Source organism: Tinamus guttatus, unplaced genomic scaffold (genome assembly GCF_059628265.1).
Source record: "Tinamus guttatus ecotype Peru unplaced genomic scaffold, ASM5962826v1 Tinamus_guttatus_pri_ptg000364l, whole genome shotgun sequence".
Taxonomy (NCBI): domain Eukaryota; kingdom Metazoa; phylum Chordata; class Aves; order Tinamiformes; family Tinamidae; genus Tinamus; species Tinamus guttatus.
Window position 1 is genome coordinate 2,513,712 of NW_028288898.1, and position 22,957 is coordinate 2,536,668.

Consider the following 22,957-nt stretch of genomic DNA (forward strand, 5'->3'; position numbering starts at 1 on the left):
CAGTGATGGAGCGGAGGCAGTGGCTGCTCGGCCCCGGGCAGGGGAGGAGCGAGAAGGGCATCCCCGCCACCATGGCTGCCTTGGGCAGCAGAGCTCATCTTCCTGGGGGTCTCAGAAGCCTTCAGAGGGGGAAGGACGAAGCTCCTGCTGCTCCAAGCCCTGGGGAGGAACAGGAGAAGATGCTGGCGGCAGCCTGGGTGGCTGCAGTTCCTCCCTCCCCACAGACCCATCCCAGGCTGTGACCAGGAGCCCCGCTGACCCCGGGAACAGCAGCCACAGGGCTGCGACTCCCTCCACGGTGGCGGGTGGGTCACCCCGTCCCTCCCCAGGGCTGTGGGGGGCCTGCAGTGGGTACTCACTCTAGGGCTTCTTCAGTGTGTGACTGGTGCTTTGCTTTCTGCAAGAGGAGGAGGGAGAGATGTGTGAGCGCCGCGGCCTCAGGGAGCGCCGAGCGCCCCGGAGCGCGACGTGTTTGTGGCCCTGGCCGTACCTGCCCACGGCGCGCGTGGCAGCGCTGCCCTCGCAGCTCTCCCGGTAGCAGAGGTCCTGCTGTACCCTGTAGACGCGCCTGTACCTGCGCACGCAGAGCAGAGGGGTGCGGTGTAGGCGGCAGCAGCGGGAGCGCTGCCTGCCTCCTTCCGAGCCGAGCCGAGCGCCACCGCCTCCCTCCTCGCTGCTGGGGTGGCCCCGGGGGCGGCGCGCGCTCGCCCGGCCTGGGGCCTGGGCCGGCACGGGGCTGCAGGGAGTACCTGGCGCCGGTACTCACAGGTAGCGGCAGATGCCTCCTTCCCACACGGGGAATGACTTGGTTTCCGAGTACAGCCGCGTGCACGAGAGGGGCACCTTCTTGCAGGCTGCTTGGGGAACAGGAGAGGGCAGCTAGCAGCGAGCCCGCCCCGCGCCTGGCCTGCCGGGGCCCCCGGGGGCTCCCCCACCGCTGTCCTAGAGGGCTGGGCACCGCGCGGCTCGGAGGAGGCCACCGCTGGGGACGCTGCTGCCGGGAGAGCCGCGGGCTCTGCACTCACCCAGCTCGCAGTGGCGGCCCTTGAAGCCCGGCGTGCAGTGGCAGCGGTAGGAGCGGGCGCCCCACACACAGACGCCGCCGTTCCTGCAGGGCTTGGCGGAGCACTCGCGCCTGGCGCCTGCAAAGAGCCGCGCGTCGCCGTGAGCCCCCGGGCGCCCGGGGGCAGGTGGCAGCCGCCTCCCCACTGCCCGCCCGCACTTACTGCTGCTCCGCGCCTCCGGCAGCTGCAGGGCTTGGCTGCCCGGCAGCGGCTCCTCCGCCTTCTCCAGCTTCACCGGCGTGTCGGGCTCTGGGCAGGCAGAGGGCAAAACGTTACTGCTTCAGAACTAGAACATGCCGGCCCTCACGGCAGGAGCTCCTCAGGCCTGAGGAAGGCGTTTTGGCCTTCCCAAGCCTTCCCGTGAGCTCAGCTGACCGGTGGGGCCGCCTCGAGAGCACTGGGCTCCTCGGCCACTGCAGGCATGGGGCTGGTGCCCGTAGCCCCATGGTTGCTGCCACAGTGAACTTTCCTGCCACGTCCCCTCCTCCCTGGCTTCCCACGTGTGTCTCCTCCCGTCACCAATGCCCTAACGGTGGCCATGGGCTGCCTAGCCTGCCTGGGTCACCCTGCTCACCAGGGAGCAGGGCAGATGCCAGGTCTGACCGGGGAGGGCTCCAACCCCGCAGCCACCCGCCCTGTCCCCGAGGGAGGAAGGAGCCAGTGACACTCACGTGTCTTCACTGTGATGGGTTTGTCCGGTGAAGGGCCGAACCTGGCACTGATCCTCCCTCTGCCGTCCACCAGCTCTGTGAACCTGGGAAGGGGCAGCGGCAACGACGTGAGCTCCACTTGCTCTGCGTGCTCATGCGAGCCCTGGGGACACCACCGCCGAGCCGTGCGTACCTGGGTGCTGGCGAGGGCTCCTGCGCCGCCTCGTGATCCGCGAGCAAGCGCAGCTCGGGCAGGAAGGCGGGCGGCAGCCGGGTGCGCAGCACCCGCGGGTGGCCGCCCTGGCTCCAGCGTCGCTCCGCGGGGCCGTCCCGCTGCACTGCGGGCCGAAGCGGGGGCTGAGGCAGAGCGGACAGCGGGAGCGCAGTACAGAGCGCGTCACGCCTGTCCCCGGGTCCCCCCACCGAGGCACTCGGCATCTCCGAGACGTAACTCGGCTTCCACACGGTGGCGAGGGAGGCAGTGCCAAGCAAGCTGGGAGCCGCAAGGCCTCGGCTCCTATCTCTCCCGCTCTCGGTTGAGCTGTTTTGCTTTCCCCACCTCCTCCCTCCACCAAAGCAGCGCCGGCCCCGCTCGGCCCAGCCCCACTCACGGGTGCTGACGTAGAGGTGGATGGGCTCGCTGTGCACCTGCCCCTGCTCCGTGTTCTGCACAGCCGTCACGGAGAGGCGGTAGCGCTGCGCGGGGAGCAGGTCGCGCACGGTGTAGGATGCCAGCTTCCCGTTGGGCACGTAGCGGCTCTTGACGCTCTGTGCGGTGGTGACGTTGATGATGTAGCCCTCCACGGTGCCGGCAGGCGGCTGCTCCCAAGCCATGGACACGGAGGTGGCGCTGACACGGGACGCCGTGAGGTTGCGGGGTGGAAGTGGCCCTGGAGGCGACAAGGGCTCCTTGGAGAGCGTCCGCCCCGGGGTTTCCGCACCAGCTGCCCAGGCTGGACAGGGCCCTGCCCAGCTCTGCCCATAGGGGCTCCATAGGGGTGAGCAGTAATGGGACTTGGCCCTACCCGTCACCTGCTGGGGCAGGCTGGGGGACACAAAGCCCTGGCAGCCACTCATGTCCCTGGAACCCCATGGGGCTGTGGGCAGCACGTGGAGACCAGGGCGCTCCTGACGGTGCTGACAGAGCTGGGGCTGCTCGGGGATGTGATGGCTGGCGTGAAGCCACCTCCACGGGGTCGAGAGGACAAGTGCGTGTCCCCTCTGGTCTGAGTGGCCAAGATGTCACCAGCACGGGCCGTCATGCCCCATAGTTTCCAGTGCATGCTGGTGCCAAACTGTGTCCGCCAGAGACGGCTGAGGCCACCTGCCTGGCCCCCCTCATGCCGTGGGATTCCTGCTCCATGCCTGGAGGACGCGGGACAAGCCCCTGGCACACAGGGAATGCCCACCCCAAGCCCCAGGGCACACAGGGCCCCACTCACTTGTCCACACATGGAAGGGTGCCGAGGCCAGGCTCTCCGAGGGGTGATCTTCAGTCCCCAAGCCGCTCAGCGTCGTGACATGGACAATGTACTTCTCTCCTGGCTGCAGGTCCCTGCAGAGGAGGAAGGAGCCGGGCACAGGGTGAGTTTCCCGGCCCGCGAGCACCCGGCTCCCCCGGCGCCCCAGCACTCACAGGAAGGTGTACTTGGCCACGCTGCTGTTCAGCTCCACCGTGCGGTCTGCCAGGTCGCCAGGCTGGCGGATGGAGACGCGCACCCTACTAACGGTGGAGTGCTTGAGCCGGTGGAGAGCCCACTGCACCGTGATGGCGCTGGCCGTCACGTTCGTTATCTCAAAGCCTTCCACCGGACGCGGTCCTGGCCGGAGCAAGCGGGGAGCAGAAGCCAAGAGCGGGGTGGTCAGCGGCTGCTCAAGCAGGGGCTGCCACGACCCTTTCCCTGTTCCCCCGGGCCGGCTGCCGGGGTCCTCGCCTGCCTTCCCAGCTTGGCTTCCCTAGTGCAGAGCTGCCGGCAGCGGCACAGAAGGGAGCAGCTCTGTGTGGCTCCACCCCAGCTGCTCGACGGGCCACCACGTGCGGCTCCTTTCCCGAGCGAGAGGGCAACCGGGAGCGCTCCCAGCCCGGCCCCTCGTCCCTGGCTCTCCGTCTCTGCGGACTCAGGACGGAGGAGTTTTTGTCTGCCTGCCTGTCACTGTGCTCAGCGTCTCCGGGTGGGAGCTGGGAGCTCCCCACGGCCTCCTCGGTGCCAGCCACGCACAGGACAGGAGCATGGAGCATCAGCCTGGCCTGGCACGCAGCCCATCGCGGGCTCTGCGTGACCTTTGGGCCACGAACCCAAGGACCCAGCAGTGACCCGGCCCCTTGGCCTGGCCCATTTTGCTGCTCCTGGCTTGAACCATTCTTGGCTCACGGGGGTGGGCACATGGCCCATACACATTGCCCTGTCCTCACCCTCTCGCTAGAGGGCTTTTTTTTTGGCCAGTCCTAACCCTTCTCCATCCTCAGTCTGCTCTTGACTCCTGCTCCAGCCGTTTGCAGGCAGACCTGGAGCTACAGAGGTGCTACAAGAGGCACAGCAGCATCTGTCCTGCAAAGGGGGGAGGACGGCGCGTCCTCGTCCTGCCCTGGGGCAGCGCTGCCACCCCCTGCTGCTGCCGTGGCCGTGCCCTGATGTCACCATGCCCCGAGGGCTCTGCTGCCTTCTCGGGCGGTGTCGCCATGCCGAGACGCGATTCCCTGTTGTCGGCGCAGGTTTTCCCGCGCAAAGCCGGGGAGCGTCTCCCAGACGCCGTGAGCCCCGTTTGGATGCAGAAGGTCCCTGGTTGTGACGGGAGCTGGCGGGCCCAGAGGCGGCCAGGACAGGGTGCCCGTTGTCCCTACGTGCCCGCGAGAGGCAGCTCCATCCTCACCACCGCATCCCCCCGAAGACGCTACTCACTAGTGCGCGTGGTGAGCACGACCGGCCTGCTGATATCGTTCTTGTTGTTCACGTTGCGTTTGACTGAAAAGACAGAAATATTGTAGGCTCTGCCGGAGGCGAGTGCCCGCAATTGGTGGGCAGAACGACTTCGGTCCACAAAATCTGTCCTGCGGTAAGAGCCGTCGAAGGATACGTACGTCACGGCGTAGCCGTCAATCAGTTGCCTTGCGAGCGCGTCCTCAGGCGGGTGCCAAGAAATCAACACACCAGTGTCCTCCACCCTTTCCACCTTTAATGAGGTTGGTGGCAGCAATTCTTCAGGGTGTGGGCAAAAGCAAAGGGGAGAGGTAACGCCATAAATCTTTAGAGAACAGACCCCCGGCAACGAAATGCAGAGCAGTGGGGACGAAGGCCAGGGCCCCTTGTCTCTCTGTTTTCCTCTCTCTTTCTCTCTCGTTGCACCTTACGGAAGGCCCTGCGGGTGCCAGCTGCCACCGGGCTGTCGTGCTGGGTGCTGAGAGCCCCTGCCCAAGCAGGCTTGGGGACGGCCACCGGCAAAGCTGAGCGGAGCAGGGACAGCCAGCATGTGGCTGATGGGGCACTCGGCGCCTGCTCCGCGCAGGGACACGCCGGACAACATTCCTCTGGGGTGACTCCCCATGGGGATCGGTTGGAACAAATCGATCCAGTTATTCCCAGCCAAGGGGTTTTAAGCGGGCTCCTTTGGGAGCTCCTTTGCCTCCCCTCCTGGGGCGTCACCATCACCAGAGGGATTCATGCCGGGTGTCCCCGTGCCGAAGGGCCTCGCAGCTCCCGCAGCAGCCAGCACGATCAGGCCCTGCTGGCCCCTGCCCTGTGCACGACGGGGCCTGCGCAAGCTCCGAGCTCTGCCCGTGGCGAGGAGAGTGGCCGGTCCCGACGGCCGAGCTGGCGGCTGGCTCGGCCGCTGCCGGTAAGGCGGGCAGCGCCGGCGTCGAGCCCCTCACAGTGTGTCCTGGCGCCGCTGCTCAGGGCCTTTACCTTTTTCGCAGTTCTTGCCTGTGTAGCTCACTTTGCAGGTGCAGCTGTGGCTCCCGTTGCTGGCCAGACAGTAGCCTCTGCTCCCACAGGGGCTGGAGAAGCAGGGGTCGCTGGCTGTGGGCGAGAGCGAGTGCCGGCACTGTTACTGTCAGCGGTGGCCGGGCGGCCCCGCAGCCCCTGCCCGCCTCCCTGCCACCTCACCCGTCTCGCAGTGGTAGCCGAAGAAGCCCTCTGGGCACACGCACAGGTAGGAGCCTCCAAAGCTTTCACAATCCCCTCCGTTTTGGCACGGGCCTGACTCGCAAGCATCCACTTCTAGAGGCAAGAAGGAGGCACGAGGTGAAGGGCCTGCTCGATGCCCAAGGCACAACTGGGCCCCCCCTGAGTTTAAACAGAGTCCTCAAAGGTGCCCTGCCCATGGCAAGGCCTGTGGCAAAGAGCACTGGTGGCTCTGGGTCAGGCCCTGGGTCAGTGCTGTGGTGGCTTCATCCCACTCGGGTGCTGTGGCTGGGAGGAAAAATAGATCCATCGTGGACAGGCCAAGCTGCCCGCTTGGGCCATTCCCTCTCCACCAGAGACCCACCCCGGGCCAGGCTGATGTGGGTCTGGCCACACTCTGGCCAGAAGCCACGGGGAAATAGCCACAAGCAGCCAGCGCTCCAGGAGACAGGGAGTGCCCCCAGCATCGTCCATGAGGGCAGAGACTGAATATCCATTGCGGGGGGGTCCTCGGGACCCTTCTGCATCCCCTCCTCGGGCTTTGCCCCCGTGCCAGGCTGCAGTACTCCCTGCGAGGGCCCCACTCTGCGAGGACCCTACCTGTTTCACACTGGGTCCCCACGAAGCCCTCAGGACAGGCACACACAAAGGAGCCCGCCAGGTCCTTGCAGGTCCCGCCGTTCTTGCAGGGCTCCGACTGGCACTCATCGATATCTGTCGGGAGGCGACACTTGAGCCCGCCACCCACGACAGCCCCACACGGGGCGGGAGGTGGGAACGGTCCAGCAAGGACATGGGGGCACTCAATGTGCCATTCCCACCCTGCCACCATTCCCCGTGAGGGAACGGATGAGGAAGCGTTTGCTGTGGTCACCCAGGAAAGCCATGTGCCCCGTGTGTTGTGGTGGCCCCGGGGCACGTTCTTCACGCTCTCTTACCCAGCTCACAGTGGTGGCCTGCGTATCCCGGCTCGCACACGCACAGGAACTCGGCGATGCGGTCCTTGCACAGGCCGCCATTGAGGCAGGGCTGCGACCTGCACTCATCAATCTCTGCAAGATTCGGGGCACAAAAGAGCCAGTCAGAGGGAGAAAGCCACCCGAGAGGCTGTGGGGTGCCCCAGAAGCAATGCCCACAGCTACAGAAGGGCGTCCGCAGCGCTCAGCTGCTTCCTGCTGCTCCTCACCGTCGCACTCCGGCGGGTCGCTCCAAACGCCCGGCGGGCGGCAGACACGCGGGTTGTTGTGCTGGCTGAGGGTGTAGCCCAGCTCGCAGCGGTACTCGGCCAGCGAGCCCACCTTGGTGGAGTTGTAGGAGGCCTGCGCATGCTTCACCTCGTTGGGGACGCCGCAGTCGACCTCTGCGTTGGGGACACGGGGCTGTGAGCCAGCGGGGCAGTGGCCTGAGCTCCTGGCTGGCGGCGGCAGGAGCGGGGCCCTCCTTACCCAACTGGCAGTGCTTCCCCACGTAGCCCATGGGGCATGCGCATGCATAGTCCCCGCCGAGCTCCTTGCATGTGGCGCCGTTCTCGCAGGGGCTCAGGAAGCATGGAGAAGGCGCTGGAGGAGGAGCAGGGCACGTTGCTGGCACACAGTGATGGGAAACGATCCCCCTCGCTGGGTGCCACCCACCCATGTCCCCGCATGTACCGATCTCGCAGTGCCGGCCGGAGTAGCCAGGGGGACAGTCGCACTTGTACTTGCCGATGTAGTGGAAGCAGGTGCCCCCGTTCTGGCAGGGCCCCGAGGCACATGGATCCGGTTTACCTGCAGGGCAGGAGGCCATGAAGCAGCGGGCAGGACGGCGCCACCTCTGGCATGCGGCGGCGGGCAGGGGCGCGCGGGGCAGTACCTATCTCGCAGTGCCTGCCCGTGAAGCGGTAGGGGCAGGCGCAGTGGTACTCGCCGTCGGCCTCCTTGCAGGTGCCCCCGTTGCGGCACGGCGCTGCGCTGCAGAGCCGTGGCCGGGCTGCGGGGAGAGCGCGAGTTGCCCACGGGCGCCTCGGGAAGCGCCGCTGCCTGCTCCCAGGTGCTCGTGGCACCGAGGAAGCGTTCGGGTGCGACGGCGCGACCCGCCCTGCAGCTCCTGCCGTGAGCAGGGGGCTTCGTGCCAGGTACCTTTCTCGCAGTGCTTGCCCAGGAAGCCCCGAGGGCACTCGCAGGTGTACGAGTCATCGTGAACCTCGCAGGACCCCCCGTTCAGGCAGGGATCCGAGTCGCAGGGGGACGGCATCGCTGCAGAGCCAGACACAGGGCGTCACAGAGGATGTCCCAGCGGCTTCCCACCCGTGCGGGATAAACCCTGTGATTATCCCCAGCTTTCCCGTCGTGCCCCGGCCGAGCAGACTCACTGTGGTTCGTGCCGTAGTCGGTGTGGCACACACACAGGTAGCTCCCGCCATACTCCATGCAGTAGCCGCCGTCGGGACACTGCGTGTTCACGTTGCACGGCGTGGCGGTCACTTCTGCAAGAGCACACGGTGACGTCCCGCAGCAGCAGCATCACGGCGGCCAGCATGGCCAGGCAGAAAACGCCAGCAACGGGAGCTCCTTAACTCGTCAGAGGTGGCCTCACCTCACAGCCCACGCGAGTGCTGAGGGCTATTTTGAATGCTCAGAAAGCTCTGGGGGTGCCGTGAGTGAAGGCTACATTTTCCTTCGCCAGGGGAAGCAGCCAGGCTGTGTCCAGTGCTTGGGAAGGCACCACTCAAGGCGGAACGACAGCAAGAGCTGTTGTTTCCTCACCATGAGGATGTGTCTCTAACGCACCATTCCCCACCCTCATCCTGCACGTGTGGAATTTGGATTCAGAGCAGCCCCGCGGCACCAAACGAGCTTTCGGCACAGGCTGAGGCAGCCAGTGCTTGCTTCGAGGCCAGTGGCCTTGAACGTCCACAAGAGGGAGCAAACAGAGAAGCCGAGCATGGGGCGAGAAGCCGAGCATGGGGCGAGAAGCCTTTGCTTACCGAACTCGCAGAGGAGACCGAAGTAGCCTGGCGGGCACTGGCAGATGGTGACGTTTCCCTCCAGGCAGCTGCCCCCGTTGCGGCACTCGCAGCCTTCGGACAGCTCTGCAAGAGATGAGAAGGGAGCTCTTCAGGATCCCGTCTGCTGGACCTGCATCCATGGGGCTGGGCAGCCAAGTGACACCATTGGATGTCACCTGGGAGTCTGGGTGGACTGCAGCCACCAGGTGTCCAGGTGCTGCCTTGCCAAGAGGTGCTGCATTAGCAGCCTCTTCTCAGAGATCTGCTCAGCCCAGGAGCCACGTACAGGCTCTGCTGGCGCTGCCTCTTGCTAGGGAACCTGTAAGGGCTTCCTTAGAGGTGTGGGAAGGCAGTGGAAAGACTGCAGGGACTCACTGTCATGACAGTCCTGCCCGGTGTAGCCCTCGCGACACTCGCAGACGTAGCCCTGCTCTGTCTCCAGGCAGCTGCCCTCATTCTGGCACGGGTTGGAGAGGCAGGCGCCAGGCACCCGGGGCCCACCTGTGGGCAGGAGAAGCCTCAGCCTGGGGCTCCGGCACGCTGCTCGCAGGGCACACGGAGCCCGTCCCGTCTGCGGGTCCGCAGCCATGGGGAGAGGGTGGAAGTTCTCCGAAGGGGCCGCCCCGGCCAAGCCGCTGTGGCCCAAGCGTCGCTCCCCTGCTCACCGTATTGGCAGTTGTTGCCGTAATAACCCGGGGAGCACGTGCAGATGTAGCGCCCGGGGCGGATGTAGTTGCACGTCTGCCGGTTCCTGCAGCTCCGGTCCTCGCAGGAGGAAGGGTCTGGAAGGGAGGAGCGGTGAGCGGAGCAGCCACAAGGCCGAGAGGGCCGGCGAGACCCCAGGGACAAGGCCTCGGCCCCTGGGCGCAGGAGGGACCAAACACCTATTTCGCAGCGCTGTCCCACGAAGGGCTCCAGGCAGACGCACGTGTAGTTATCAACCAGGTCGACGCAGTGCCCTCCGTTCAGGCACGGGCCGGACTCGCACTCGTTGAGCTCTGCAAAGCGGGAAGGGCCCATCAGAAGCACTCGAACACGGGCTCGCTGCCGGCTCTCGCTTGCTGCTCCCGTCTTGGCTCTCCTCACCGGAGCAGAGAGCTTTCCTGGGGCCCTGCCCTCAATCCCGGGCCAGAAGATCCCCCCCTGCCTGAGCTGCAGGGCCCGGGGGAGTGCTGGACCTCCCCGCTGCTCCCTGTGCGCCCGAGGTAGCGGTCGGGGTCGCCAGCTGCCTGCAGGCGGACAGGGCTCGGGGCTGTTTTGCTGCTGGCTTGGTGAGCACGATGGACGGGGTGTTAACGTGCACTTCCCCAAAGCCTTGCTGGAATTTAAACCATCTGCCAGGCGCTGCGTTTCCAGCCCGCTTCTCTTTCAGTACAGCCTCCACGGGAGCAGCCCTCAGCGCTCGTGAGCAGGCCAACACAGATGCTCCCATTGGAACAGCAGTGCGGACCCCAACCCAAAACCGCAGCTGAGGGTAGAGGAACGAGGCCAGACGGTGAAGCTAGGGAGCGAAGGCAGCACCAAGTGTCATATTCCCGCAGGGCTTGGTCCTACCTGTCTCACAGTCTTGCCCTGCGTATCCCGGCTGACATGAGCACAGCGCGGTCCCATTGGCCACCTGGCACTTCCCACCATTTTGGCACACTTTGGTTTCACACGGTGATTCTTCTGTGGCAGGACACCAAAGAAAAGAGAGGAGAGGAATAAACCCAGGCGCAGGAGTGGTGCAAACACCCCCCCTTCCCCAAGGATGCAGCAGAGCTGGAGCTCTCGTCAGCAAACTCGGTGCCTGCCCGGCAGGTTCTCCCTATCACCCTCACTCCGGAGGCGCAGCAGGACAAGCCAGGCACGGCTGCTGGCACCACAAACTGGACAAGAAACCCTCCCCTGGACAACACGGCCTCTATTCTTGGTGCCGCGTGTTTCTCTCTCCTTTCCTTCCCTCACAAGTAAGCCCGCTGCTCTCTGGGTGCCTGAGCTCGCAGGCTGCTCCGCTGGGCTCGCGGCACCTGTGCTTCCCTCTGCTCTCGTGGAAACCTGGCACTGCCGAGCGCTTTGGAAAGGGGCCCTCCCGGCCGTCCCCATAGCGCTGCTGCCAGGGCTGCGGAGGTGACCGCGTCTTCCTGCTCTCCGCGCTAGCCCCGACTCCCCAGGGGACGAGCTGGGCGAGCTCCCGGCCGCTTCCAAGGGCTCGGGAGTAAAGTGGCGCCTGCGAGAGCGTCGCGCGGAGCCCCGGGGCTGCCTTGTTTCCACAAGGTCGAGGCGGTGCCGGTGCCGGGATGGGCTCCCCGAGGAGCAGGCTGCCAGCAGCAGGAAGCGCTCGCAGCCAGAGCAAAGTTCCCCTCGCTCACAGCAAGTTGACATCCAAGATCGCAGCACTCGGCCCCGCTCCCGCCAGCTGCGCGGGCTCTGGGACTGCAGAGGCTCCCTGGAGCAGCCCCAGAGCCTGGGATTTCTGTAGCCAGCAGACCCTTCTCCATGGGCACCCGTGGGTCTAAGAGCAGCTGGAGTTGAGCCTGGCATCTGGCCTGGAGCTCCTCCCTTGTGTCCCAGATGGTTGAGGTTGGAAGGAACCTCAGGAGATCACATAGTGCAGGCCCCTTTGCTCACACAGGGCCACCGAGAGCACGTGGCACAGCACCCACCTACAAGGAGGTGGCACCAAGCTACACGCTGCTCCTTGCCGTGCAGCTGGGTGCATCCTCCCAGCCTCCAGGTGCCTTCAGGGCCAGGCTGCAGTGCCTGGGGCCAGGATGCCCAGCACTCCCACCCTTCCTGCCTGCTGGGATGCTGGATGTCGAGCTCTTCACGCACAGGTAAGAGCCACCCTGACCTCTCCACTCTGCCATTCACTCACCCGTCTCACAGCTGGCACCTTTGAAGCCCGGAGGGCAGGAGCAGCTGAAGCTGTTGACATTGTTGATGCAGGTAGCTCCATTTTGACATGGGTGGGAGAGACACTCATCCACATCTGAAAAAAGAGCAGGGAGGAGAGAACAGGAGCTCAGGGGGAGCTTCCTCCTGGCAGAGAAAGAAAGAAAGAGCCATAGGAAAACACAGTTCAGCAGCAAGTGACCCTGCTGCAGGAGGTGATGCTGCTGAAAGGCACAGATGGGACGCACAGACGGCCAGGGGAGAAGAAGGACAGAGAGGAGGGCACCGTGGTGGGGCGGCACTCACCTATGTGACACCTCTTTCCCGTAAAGCCTGCCAGACAAGAGCAGGTGTAGGAGGGGTTCCCCGTGATGCAGTCCTCAATACACTTCCCCCCGTTGAGGCAGGGCCGCAGCGTGAGGCACACGGAGGCTGGGGAGACACACGGGGCCCCCGTTAGCGCCGGGCCCGCGCGAGGCCTCACGCGCCGCGTTCTCCGTGCCCGAGGGCAGCTCTTGTGATCCTGGCTCTCTAGGGTGCTCGGGAGCCCTCGGCGGGTCAGCGTTCGCTCCTGCGAGGGAGCTGAGGGCTTTTATCCCCGCGACGCCAGGGAATTTTGGGGCAGCTCCGTGGGGAGCTGCCCCTCGGCACGGGGGGACGCTATGGCCGACCCTCGCGCACTGGCCGTGCCAAGGGCGACGGGGGGACCTGTATAAAACAAACCCGCAGGTAACACAAAACACACGGAGATTAGCAGGTAAGGAAACACAGCTGGGGGGGGACAGGGACAAGGGGCGGGAGGTCAGCGGCTCCATGAGGAGGACGCGTGGGGAGAGCCCATAGGGGGCAGGCAGCCGCCCAGGCCCTGCCAGGACGCCCGGCCACCCTCCTTGTGCCCTGTGGCGAGGACGGCTCCGCCGGAGCTCCGCGGGCTGCTCGCACCACCGGCCCCGGCTCCGCTAAGGGCTCTGCCCCTGAAACGCCACCCGCGGGCCCCAGCCTTGTCCCCGGCGTCCCACCTCGTGCCCTGCCACCCCGCTGTGATCTCGACTGCTGCCTTTCCCCCCTGCTCCCCCGACACCCCAGGGAGGTCGCCGGCCATTCAGTCGCCTCAGGCCCACCATGAAGACGGGCCTGGCCCAGTCCGCCAGCCCAAGGGAGCCGTTCTCCCTGCTCCCAGGACTTGGCTGGGCTTGACCCTGCCGCATCCTCAGGGCTTCTCCAGGCACTGCTCTGTCAACCTGTCCCTCTCCAGGGCTCCCTGTCATCACCCCCAGCACTCGCAGAGAGCCACGCTCGGCCATGGCCTCCCCACGCGCAGCACGGGTGACCGGGCCCCAGACAAGCTTGGCGACCCCAGGGCATAAAGCGGCTGGGGACGCGGCTCCCACGGGCTGTGTCACTTCACCGCTGCCCCGTGGGCTTCCTGCAGCCGCGCATGGGGCTGGCGGCTCCAAGGACGGTCTCCCCATCGCTGCCTCCCGTCCCACCCTAAGCCCTTTGAGCAGTCTCCTCCATCCCACGGGTCGCTGCTCTCTCCCCTTGAGGAGGGAGATGGGGGTGGGGGTCGAGGCAGGGAAAGACAGGGCTGGAGAACAGTTTGGGGGTGGGTTGGGTGTTAGATAAACCTAACTGCTGTCCTCTTACTTGTATTGCTGCAGCCCCCCACTTGCACCTGGGCATCATCGATTCTGAACACCCAGCGCCCGGGGATACCCACATTTGTCGTCATCTCCACGTCAGCGATGTCGTCAGTGCGGGATCCGGGGATGTTGAAGTAGCGCTTTCCATCACCGGCGTTAAAACCTGCCTGGGAGGACAAGGGCAGAGAGGAAAAAGGCCATCAGTGTGCAGAAAGGGAAGGCGGGTGGCCTGAGGGCTCCAGCTCCTCTGCAGGCAGCGTCACGGCCCTGCGCGAGGGACCTGTCACCCCGTTCCTTTAGCACCAGTGACCCCCAGGGCAACAAGGCCCGTTTGGATGGGGGACCTGCAGGGACCACGTGAGACTGTTTCTATCCAGATTTGGACCTTCCTCTGTCCCATCTGCCATGGCAGGACAGTTTAGTGTGTGCTGAGGATGTGTGTGGCTATGTGATATCACCAGCACAGCCTGGGATCCTCCTTCGTGCAGGGGATCCTCCTTCACTGATCCTGGGAATTTGGGGACCTAACTCCCTCCCTAGGCCTCGCTCCAACCGCAGCCCGGGGCCGTGTCCTGGTGGCGCAGGGGACGCCGCCTCATGCCGCCCTAGCCGAGCCTCACAGTGGGCTGCGCTGGCCACCCTAACCGTGCGGGACTTCTCCTTCGTTTTCCTCGAGACTTCCTCTTCCCCAGGGCTGGCACGAGGCTGGGCTGCTCCTGGAGCGCCCGCCGCTCTCCAGGGCGGGAAGTCACCGCTCCGTTTACCCCCATAAAATCCACACGAGTGAATTCTGGGATTCAAAACGTGTCCATTTCCTCTACACCTGCAATTTCCTGCTTGCTGCAGACCCCGCAGGCAGGGAGCCAAGGACAGATCAACTGGTGGTAAATTCACACATCCGAAAGGGTACCGCCTTTTTTTCCCCTCTATATACATATTTTTTTTTCTTAAACACAACAACACACACAACGATGGAATAAAAATACAAGCGAAAGCTGTGCTGGCTGCAGCAGCTTGCCGAGATGCTCTTAAAGTCTGAGGTTAGGAAGGAAAAGGAACTAAGAGGCAGCAGCCAAGGAAAAGAACCGTGGTTTCATTATAACAAAGTCCCCTATATGCTCTCGGCTTTGGGACTGAGAGAACACATGGCTATTTAAGAGCTTTAAAAAAGACGAGGGGAGGGAGGAACAGAGTCGCCACCAAAAATCCCTTGGCTGGTTCATGCTGCCAGTAACTTTTTTTTTTTTTTTTTTAATCTAGTGAAAACAAACAGCAGCAACGGCCTTGTAGGAGCTGCAGGACTGGGAGCGCCGGGCTGTGTTCACCGCTTACCTGTGCTGCGATGCCGCCAAGCCCAGCAAAGTCCCCCCCACTGCTGGCGTGCATACCCGTGGTCCACGTGATGGACTCATAGTTGAAGATGGTGAAGGAGAGCTTGCCGTCTGTGATGAGCACTATCTGGAAAGTGTTCACCTGCAGGAGGAAGAGGAGCAGGCAGTGAGGGGTGGAAGGAGAGGCAGGGACGCAGGGGAGGAATGGTCTGAAAAAAGAGAGGAAAAGAAAACTGTTGAGCAGGGAAAGCTCATTTGTGAAGATGGGGTCTCTTTTAGCCCTGATCCTCCTTTACAAGGAAAGGTTTGATTTAATTTCTTTTCTCTTGGGCATCGGAGAAAGAGGAGAGGAAGGGATTTCCACAGAAAGCTGCCCTGGGAATCCGACACAAGCGGATCCAGGCCGCGGGCACGGCCGCAGCGACAGCGCTAGAGCCCTCCTGCCTGCGTTCTGCTCCTCTGCGCGCGGGAGCAGGAAACCCCGGCCCTTCCTTTAGGAGGGAAATGCCAGTTCCTGGGGGCATCTCCGGAGGAACAGCTCGAGCGGCAGTGACCTCACATGGAGGCACATCAGCCAGCACGGGGATGCCTCGGTCTGGAAGGGGCCTGCGGGAAGCGCTGCGCGGCCACGGCACCGTCCTCAGGCCCCAGGAAGAGAGGGGCAGCTCTCCGAAGCTTCCCCAGGGCACTGCAGCTCTGAATATGGAGCCTCTTACTTAAACATATACGTTTGTCCTTGGATTCCTGGAGCTTAGAAACAAGCCCCAGAGGACACTGGCCAACTCTCTGCAGCAACTATGAGGATTGAAGCAAGCACTTGGGCCCAGGGGTAGCCGCATCCAGGAGAGGGGCATCTCAGTGAAGGGCAGCAGAAAGAACAAGGACTCAGGGAGACATTCTCAGGCCAGCTTTTAAGCTGTCCAGTGTCGAGACTCCACACACATGATCTCAATGCCACTGCCCGAGAAGGCACCAGCAATTACAGCCTCAAAAGGGCACAGGGAAGGGAGTTACTTCTGCCAAGCCAGTGCTACAGCTGTGGCAGCAAGGAAGAAAGCAGGGGACTGGGCCTGAAGTGATGAATGTTGCACCACCAGGATGGCCAAGAGCAGGAACTGGGTTCATTGCCCATCTGGGCACTGGAAAACACAGGCAGTTCTACAGTTTGGTTCCTCTCACCCCAGCATCTAGGAGATGAGGTGACAAGGGCAGTGTTTGGCTCAGTCAGGACATGACCGAGCTGTAGGTGCCCACACAGCAAACGGGTGTTGTAAAGTGGTGTCCAGCGTGGGAAGAGCCAGAGGCGGTGGAGGAGGTTTTACAGGTGCTCTGGGTGCAGCCGGGGTCTGGTCACACGCAAACTCACGCCAAGACTGGACACCCACCCTGTACATTTGGTGGGTGACTGCCAGCCAGACTAACAGCCGGAGCATTTGATGGCAGCCACGTGCAGCCACCCGCCCTGCTCTGCAAGGGGTTGAACCCTCAGGCTGCTTAACCCAAGTGGAGTCTTTGGGTTTGGGCTAGTCCCACTCATGACTCCGAAGTTACGGGGCAGGCGCAATTTGATGTTACAGGAGCAAAGCTGTTGTAGAAGATGCCAAAGCTCTGGTTCCTCCCAAAACTCCTTTTGAAAATAAGGCATCCCTAAATTAAGAGCAGCCCCTAAGAGGAGGATGTCCCCGAGCTGCTCTCTCTGCAGGTGCTCACCCAGCGACAGAGCATTGGCCTCTGGCGCTTTGGGACCGTCCAGGATTGTGTGCTGTGCCTGCGTCCCGCGACCCGCCGGTGCCCGCACTGAGGCCCCAACCACTCACTGGAGAGAAGGAACTTCCCCCGAAGAAGGTCACTCGGTACCAGGTAGCAATGAAAACCCACTGCGCGGAGAAGTCGGGGAACTCGGGAAAATACTGCGCGATGTCGCGGGTCGCTCGCTCCAGGATGGCCCGGTCCTTGCTCTCCCGGTAATACACGTCGCCTGCCCGCCGGTTATCCACATCTGCCCAGAAGGCCGCTACCACGCGCCGGTCCTTGGAAATCGGGAATGCGACCGGTGTGAACTGGGAAACCTCCTTCAGGAAAGAGATGATGCCGTTGTTGTTGACCTGCGGGGGGAGACACAGAAAGGAGAGACGAGCGTGACAGCGGCCATGAGCGAGGGAGGACGGGCTGCGGGCGGCAGGGGAGCCCCGCTCCGAGCTCTGCTCCCCGCCGCACCTCCGAGCAGTGGCGCGGGCTCCCGGCCCGAATCCCGCAGGACCCCTCAAGCCGCGATGGGCCTTCAGAGGTGTTGGAGGTGCCCGAATCCCCAGAGCGGACAACGAGGACGCTGCAACCTGTCCTGAGCGGCACAAACACTTCTTGGTCAGCAGGAGCGTCAGCAGGGCTGAATTTGAGAGGCCACTTTTTAGGTTTTTTTTTTTTTTTAAATTTCTTCCCCCTCCTTGCACAAATATTTGAGCGCTTCCCCTTCCTGCCCTTTGAAGCGCGGCCGTGCCCCTCGCTCCAGCGCGAGGGCCCGGCCGCCGTCGCCCCCGCTCGCCGGGAAGGGGCTGGCGAGCGCGGGGGGGCCGAACAAGCCGGGCCCTGTTCTCCCGCCGGAGCCCGGCCAGCGGAAGCGGCGGCAGCTGCGAAAACTCGCGGCGGGCGCCGGGGAACGAGCTCCTCTCGGCCTCCTCGTGCACAGCCCCTGCAAGGCGCCTCGGCTCCGAGAGTGTCTGAAGGGACCCCCTGAGGACGTGACTCCTCTGGCCAAGGGCCGCCAGGGACCCCAAGCTCTCAGGGACAACTTCAGAGCATCCAGGCAACCCTTTTTGGGGCCGAAGAACCTGCTGCAAACGCAGATGGTGCCCAGCCCACTAACAGCCTCCAGATGCTGGTTCGAGCTCTGCAGGTCACCTCACGGGGAGCAGCCTTGCAAGGAAGCTGCTTCTCAATCCTCGAGCCCCAACGTGGCTGGCGCAAAGCAGGGAGATCCAGCACCAGCCGGGCTAAAAGCTGCCAGCAAATCCCACGAACCCAGCCCCGCTCTTGCTCAGCTAATTCCTTCCCTGCCATGTGCTTCACAAAGATCATCTCACATCTCAGGAATGAGGAGAAACCACGAACGCTCTGAACTGCGGCCCAAATCGAAACCCACAGTGAAAATATTCCAGGGGAAATAGGCCTGAACACTGTTTGTAGATGCAATTCGAGCCGAAATGCAGGTGTTACATTTTTGGGGTTTCATTTTGCCTTTTTGAGCAAACTTTGGATTCAAGCAATTTTCTGTGCGCGCGCGGGGCTGGTCGCGGCCCAGGAATTTGGGCCCAGCCCATGAATCACAGGAACGTTGCCCGGGAAGCACCGGGCTCCGGCAAGCAGCGCGCCGAGGACAGCTCCCGCATCCACCAACACAGGGGCATTGATGAAGAGGAGCCTCTTCAGCTCGAAGGTTTCCCAGCGCAGGACCTCAGCTGCGACCACCTTCTGCTCCAGGCGGGCAGGACGGGAGCGCTCGTGTTCGGCGTCTCGCAGCTCGTGGCATCCAGCAGAGGCAGCCGCCAGGCTCCTGATTTACGGCCGCGGGGGACGCGAGCCGCAGCTGGGGAGGGAGCAGCAATTCCGGGCCCTCGGGCCAAGAGGAGGTCTCCAAGGCTTCGTTAAACTCCGTAAATAAATAAAAGGATCCTCGAGCGGCGTTCCGCCTGCTCCGCAATGAAAACATCCAGGCGCGGGACATCCTCCGCAGGCAACACCCTGGAGGAGGAGGAGGGCGGATGCAGAGGATCCTGAAGGCAGCTGAGATCAGCCCGGGCTTTTAACACGTTTGCCTGGAGACAAAGCGCAGCTGGAGGAAGCGGCCTCTGCTTTCGGTGCATGTGGCTGCTTTCAGGCTTGGGGATGCAGCAGGAGAGGGAAGGGAGGAAAAATTGGGGTTTTCAGGGTGATTTAACCATCCGTTGAGAAGCTGCTGCTTTGCTGGTGGGTCCTGCCGTGCTCCTTGGCATTGGCGGAGGGCTACTGGGGCAGGAGGCCTTTCTGTAGGGACACGACAAGGCCACGTGGCCTCCATGCTGGAAATCTGCGCAGATCCCGACGTCTCTGCAGCCGCGGTGGCCGCGCTCCGGGCTAGGAAACAGGCGCCTGGCAAGAGCAACGGATGCCCATGCAGGACGGGGAGGCGGCGCTCGGGCACAACCTCCCGCTCCGCTTCGTCCCATGCAGAGCACCTTGGAAATGGTCTGCACAGGTAGACCCCATCGAGGAGCTGACACAGTTAATCTGAGCTGCCTCCGCGCCACTAACGAAAGTCCCAGCAAGAGGTGACCGTCCCTCCACGCGGCACGCGGTGCCGTGACTAAGGGCGAGGAGATTCCTGCTCGCAAACCCTTTGTAACCTCTTCGTGGCCGCAGAGGAACATTCTTCCCCTTATTAAAGCAAGATGAGAAAGAGCTGGAGCCAAAGCTTCCTTTCTTTAAGGAAAGAGGAGGAGGGGAAGGAGATTAAAGGCAAGTCTCAAGAGTCGGGGGTTCCAGGTGAGGCGCCCCAAAGAAAGCTCCAAGACTTAGGTGCAGCCTTGGTTCTGCTGTGGATCTCTTGGGAGAATCTCGACATGTCACTTGGCTTCTCCAGCCTCTCTCTCCTCCCACGACCTCTTCTCTCTCTCAGCTTGGTCTTCCTCTTGCTCCAGGTCCACACAGTATCTTGGCACACAGCCATCTAGGCTTCCTCCAGGACAACATCCCAACAAACAAGGCTCAAACTCAAGATGTCCCAGATGAAGGATGACATGGCAGAGCATCCTGGCTTGTCCGTGGAGCAGGACTGACCACAAGGCTCATCTCAAACCAGCGTGACAATGCCCAGTCCAGTGCTTCTGGCCATGTGGATCATGTGGTCCAAGTACTCTCACCGCTACTGCCACATGACAGAGGTCCTCGAGGAGAAAGGGCATTTCCACACCCCCGTTTTGGGGCAGAAGCAGCCATGGGCACCCACGACAAACGCAAGAAGACCCAAGGCAGGTTACAGAGCCCTGTGTGCAGAGCACTCAGCAGAGCAGGGTTTAGCCTGGTTCCTAGCTAGGCTGGGTGATCCTGCTGCCCATGGGCAGCTTGTGCCTTAGCGAGTTCAGCTGCTCCAAATGGGACCTGCATCTCCTCCGGGCCCAAAGGTCACCAACCCAGAGACACGAACATGCTGGGCAGGAGCCCGTGCTGGGCACCCTGGGCACAGAAGGGCCCAGGCCCGTGGAGCGTGACCTCTGCGTGGAGCGTTTTGTCCCAAGCAGGTGGGTAACATACAAAGGAAAATGAAGACCCCCTGTGACGTTGGCTTTTCCACCACGTTTTCAAGATGCCGAAACTTCATCCCGTCCCAAAGCAGGAGTTGGAGTGAAACCGGTGATCTCCCAGAATGAACAGATGTTGTCCTCCGCTTCCTGGGCAGCCTCCAGCCCCAAATTCGCTGCCCAGGGACCCAGGCCCCGCCGCGCCTGGGCAGACCTGGCACCCGCTGACGGTTGGTGGTTGACCGACCCACACGATCCCTAGTGACACAGCACCATGGGCTGCTGAGCGCGCTGCCCTCGAGCGCGTTACCCAACGAAGGCGACTGCACAATGAAGCGAGGGGAGCAAGAGGGACCCCAAGAGCCCCCGGTGGCGCCTGTGCCACTGGCCGCGTCCCTCCGCACTCCTCCACGTGCCCCTTCCTGCTCGTGCTCCTGGCGAGCGCAGCACCCAGCTCCCTCCACGGCAGCGCCCAGGGCCGTCCCAGCTCCTGCCGAGCCCGGGCTCATCCCGACTGGGTCACATGGAAGCCACTCGCGAAAGGGGCGGGAGGCCAACAGGATGCAACAGGCTCCCTGCTCCCTCGCCGGGCGCCTGCCCCGGGCGCACCTGGCCCGTTGTGCAACGCCGCGCGCGGGCACAAATCCCTTCGTGGTGACGGCGCGGCTGATCCCGCCGGGAGCGCGCCAAGCCCCGCGGCGCTTCCGCGGCGGCACCGCCGGAGCACCAAGCGCCGGCGCCCGCGGGGGAAAGAGCCTCCTCCTTCCCCAGCTCCCTTCCCCTCCTGCCCTGCCTCGGTGGGTCCTGCTGACTCCCGGCATACCGCTGCTGAGGCCCTAATCCCACGGCTTAATCCAATTATCCCGCCGGCAGAGCAATACCAACACGGATGCTGAGTCCGTCTGTCCAGCCCCCGGGGCTGCAGTCACCCGGGCAGGAATTTGCAACTGGGAGCGATGCAGCCCTGAGTCCCAGTCGGGCCTCAAAGTCAACAGAGGCTCAAACGGCCCCGGGCACCGCGGCGCTTCCCGGGCCTCCTCCTCCAGCCCACGCCGAGGGATTTATCTGTCTCCCTCACCCCAAAGCAAGCGGGGAAAACTACTGTGATAGACACCGAGCGCCACGAGGGCCAGGGGCCAAATCCCAGGGGAATCCGCTCCCCCGTCCCAGCGGCACAGGAAGCCGCAGCCCTCCGGCAGCGGCTCAAATCTGCTTCACTTGCCTTTTATTTTTCCCCACAATTTTGCAGGGCTCAAGTGCTACAACAAACCAACAAACTCATCCCATAGCTGCCAGGACCAGCTCGACTCGCGATGAGCTACGTGCTGGCAAGGAGGCACGAGCAGCGACCGCGGACACGGTTTCTTTTGGAAGGTTTTTTCCCCAAACGGGCAGCATCTTTCAAACTCTCACCCCATTTGGCTCGGGTTTGCTGCCTGCGTGCCCGGAGGGCGGCTGCTCCTGGGCACATCTGCGTCCCCATGGACAGCAATGGAAGAGCTTGGAAAATACAGTCCATGGGCAAAAATTGGGCTTAGGGCTGACCCCGGCCTTCGAGGGAATTAGGAGAGGGCCTCTGAAAACAGATGTAGCTGCCAGCCCTGGGTGTAAAACCCACCAGCTCCTCCTCCTGTCACCATGGACCTGGGGAGGAAGGGACATCTCAGGGTAGATCCCAAAAGATGCGACACATCTGCACACCCCTGGGGCTGGACCACGGCCAAGAGCTTCTGCCAAAGGACAAGCAGGCAAGTTTTCCTGGTGGATTTGGAGCTGTCAGAGCCTGGCTCCGAGGGATCCTGCTCACCCAAACGCCCCAGCTCGTAGCGCCCTGCAGGGCTGGTTGAAACACGGCGGCTTTGGTGCTGGCGCAAAACGCAGCTCCTCAGAGTGCGGCCGGCACGGCGGGAGCGGCGAGGACGGGGTGCCCCCAGCGGCAGCCGTGGGCTGCCCAAACACATCCCCAAAGAGCTGAGGGCATCCCTGGACTCCCAAGCAAGGGCAAGTCCCAGGCCTCCGCAGCGAGGCCTCCCTCTCGCGAGCCGCAGGGGTTTGGAGGCCAAGGAGGAAATGTTCTATCTAATCCCGAGCGCACGCAGCGCCGGGGAGCAGCGCCCGGCCCCCGAGGCCACCAGCAGCTCTACCTCTCCCAAAGGGAAGGGCACGTTTGCACCTGGCTCCTTGCTCCAAGTGAAAGCAGGGAGCAGAGGGGACATAAGGGACCTGGCTGGAGCTGCCAGAGCCTGTTTCTCCAGGAGCATTTTGCTTCCCCTCCGCTCGGCTTGGGAGGAAGCAGGAGGTCTGCACTGCACGGGAAGGCGAAGGAGGAACACGACCGAGCTGTGCTCATATGGAAGGGAGCAGAAGGCATCCGAGTCCCCATCCTGGCTCCCTGTATCCCGCATCTCCCCTTCCGAGCTTGCGCACGCGGATGCTCCGCGCGCTCCTCTGCTCCCGTCGGGCTCTCTCCGCTCTCCCCCAAGCGGAGGCTCCGTTCGCGGGCAGGACGGGCGATGCCCGAGAGTGACCCCACACCCGGCCGCTCCGGTGCCGGCTCCCTCACAGGACCAAATGGGCCATCGCGGGCACCTCCCGGGCACGTGGCGGCGCTTGGCCCGAGCTCGGCCCTTCCTCGCCTCGTCACCTCCCGGTCCCCGCGGACGGGCACGGCGGGCTCCAAGCCGGGGCGCGGATCGCGGAGCCCCTGCGGCTTTCGGGGCACGGCGCAGCCTCGCGGCCACAGCCGGTACGGGCGCCCGCTACTCACGTAGAGCCCGCTGTGCGCGGCGCCGAAGAAGGGGAAGCGCACGGAGATGGGCTGCAGCTCGGAGCCGCCGTCGTCCTGCTTGCGGGTGGCGGCGTCGCCCTGCGCCGGCCCGAACGGGTAGAACTCGGCGAGCGGCACCACGGCGCCCACGCGCAGCGCCAGCGCCGCCAGCGCCGCGGCCCAGCAGCCCGCCCGGCCCCGCATGGCCGCCCGCCCTGCTGCCCGCCCGGCCGCGCTCACGACATGGC

General features: G+C 63.7%; 1 protein-coding gene across 1 annotated transcript; it reads right to left on the bottom strand.

Annotated features, from left to right (window-relative positions):
• Positions 1 to 360: 360 nt before the first annotated feature.
• Positions 361 to 22,934, bottom strand: SNED1 (sushi, nidogen and EGF like domains 1). Its single transcript, XM_088530172.1, has 32 exons — positions 22,710 to 22,934; positions 16,487 to 16,774; positions 14,671 to 14,811; positions 13,343 to 13,505; positions 12,002 to 12,127; positions 11,679 to 11,792; positions 10,376 to 10,489; positions 9,706 to 9,819; positions 9,487 to 9,603; positions 9,197 to 9,322; positions 8,801 to 8,905; positions 8,186 to 8,299; positions 7,953 to 8,069; positions 7,687 to 7,803; positions 7,485 to 7,601; positions 7,281 to 7,394; positions 7,022 to 7,195; positions 6,774 to 6,887; positions 6,436 to 6,549; positions 5,818 to 5,931; positions 5,617 to 5,730; positions 4,615 to 4,911; positions 3,351 to 3,534; positions 3,157 to 3,269; positions 2,326 to 2,604; positions 1,908 to 2,052; positions 1,736 to 1,818; positions 1,227 to 1,313; positions 1,026 to 1,142; positions 767 to 854; positions 491 to 574; positions 361 to 397 (listed from the first exon to the last, which is right to left on the bottom strand). Exons 1-32 carry the CDS (start codon positions 22,911 to 22,913, stop codon positions 361 to 363), a joined length of 4,335 nt encoding a protein of 1,444 aa, XP_088386298.1. The 5' UTR covers positions 22,914 to 22,934.
• Positions 22,935 to 22,957: the final 23 nt, after the last annotated feature.

Bases quoted from the DNA above. Each gene is read 5' to 3' on its own strand.
- SNED1 (XM_088530172.1), bottom strand. From the start codon at position 22,913: ATGCGGGGCCGGGCGGGCTGCTGGGCCGCGGCGCTGGCGGCGCTGGCG. The intron at 16,775-22,709 runs GTGAGTAGCGGG...CTCCCCCCGCAG, and splicing joins CCGCGCACAGCGGGCTCTAC to GTCAACAACAACGGCATCAT. The intron at 9,820-10,375 runs GTAGGACCAAGC...CCCGCTTTGCAG, and splicing joins AGGGCAAGACTGTGAGACAG to AGCTCAACGAGTGCGAGTCC.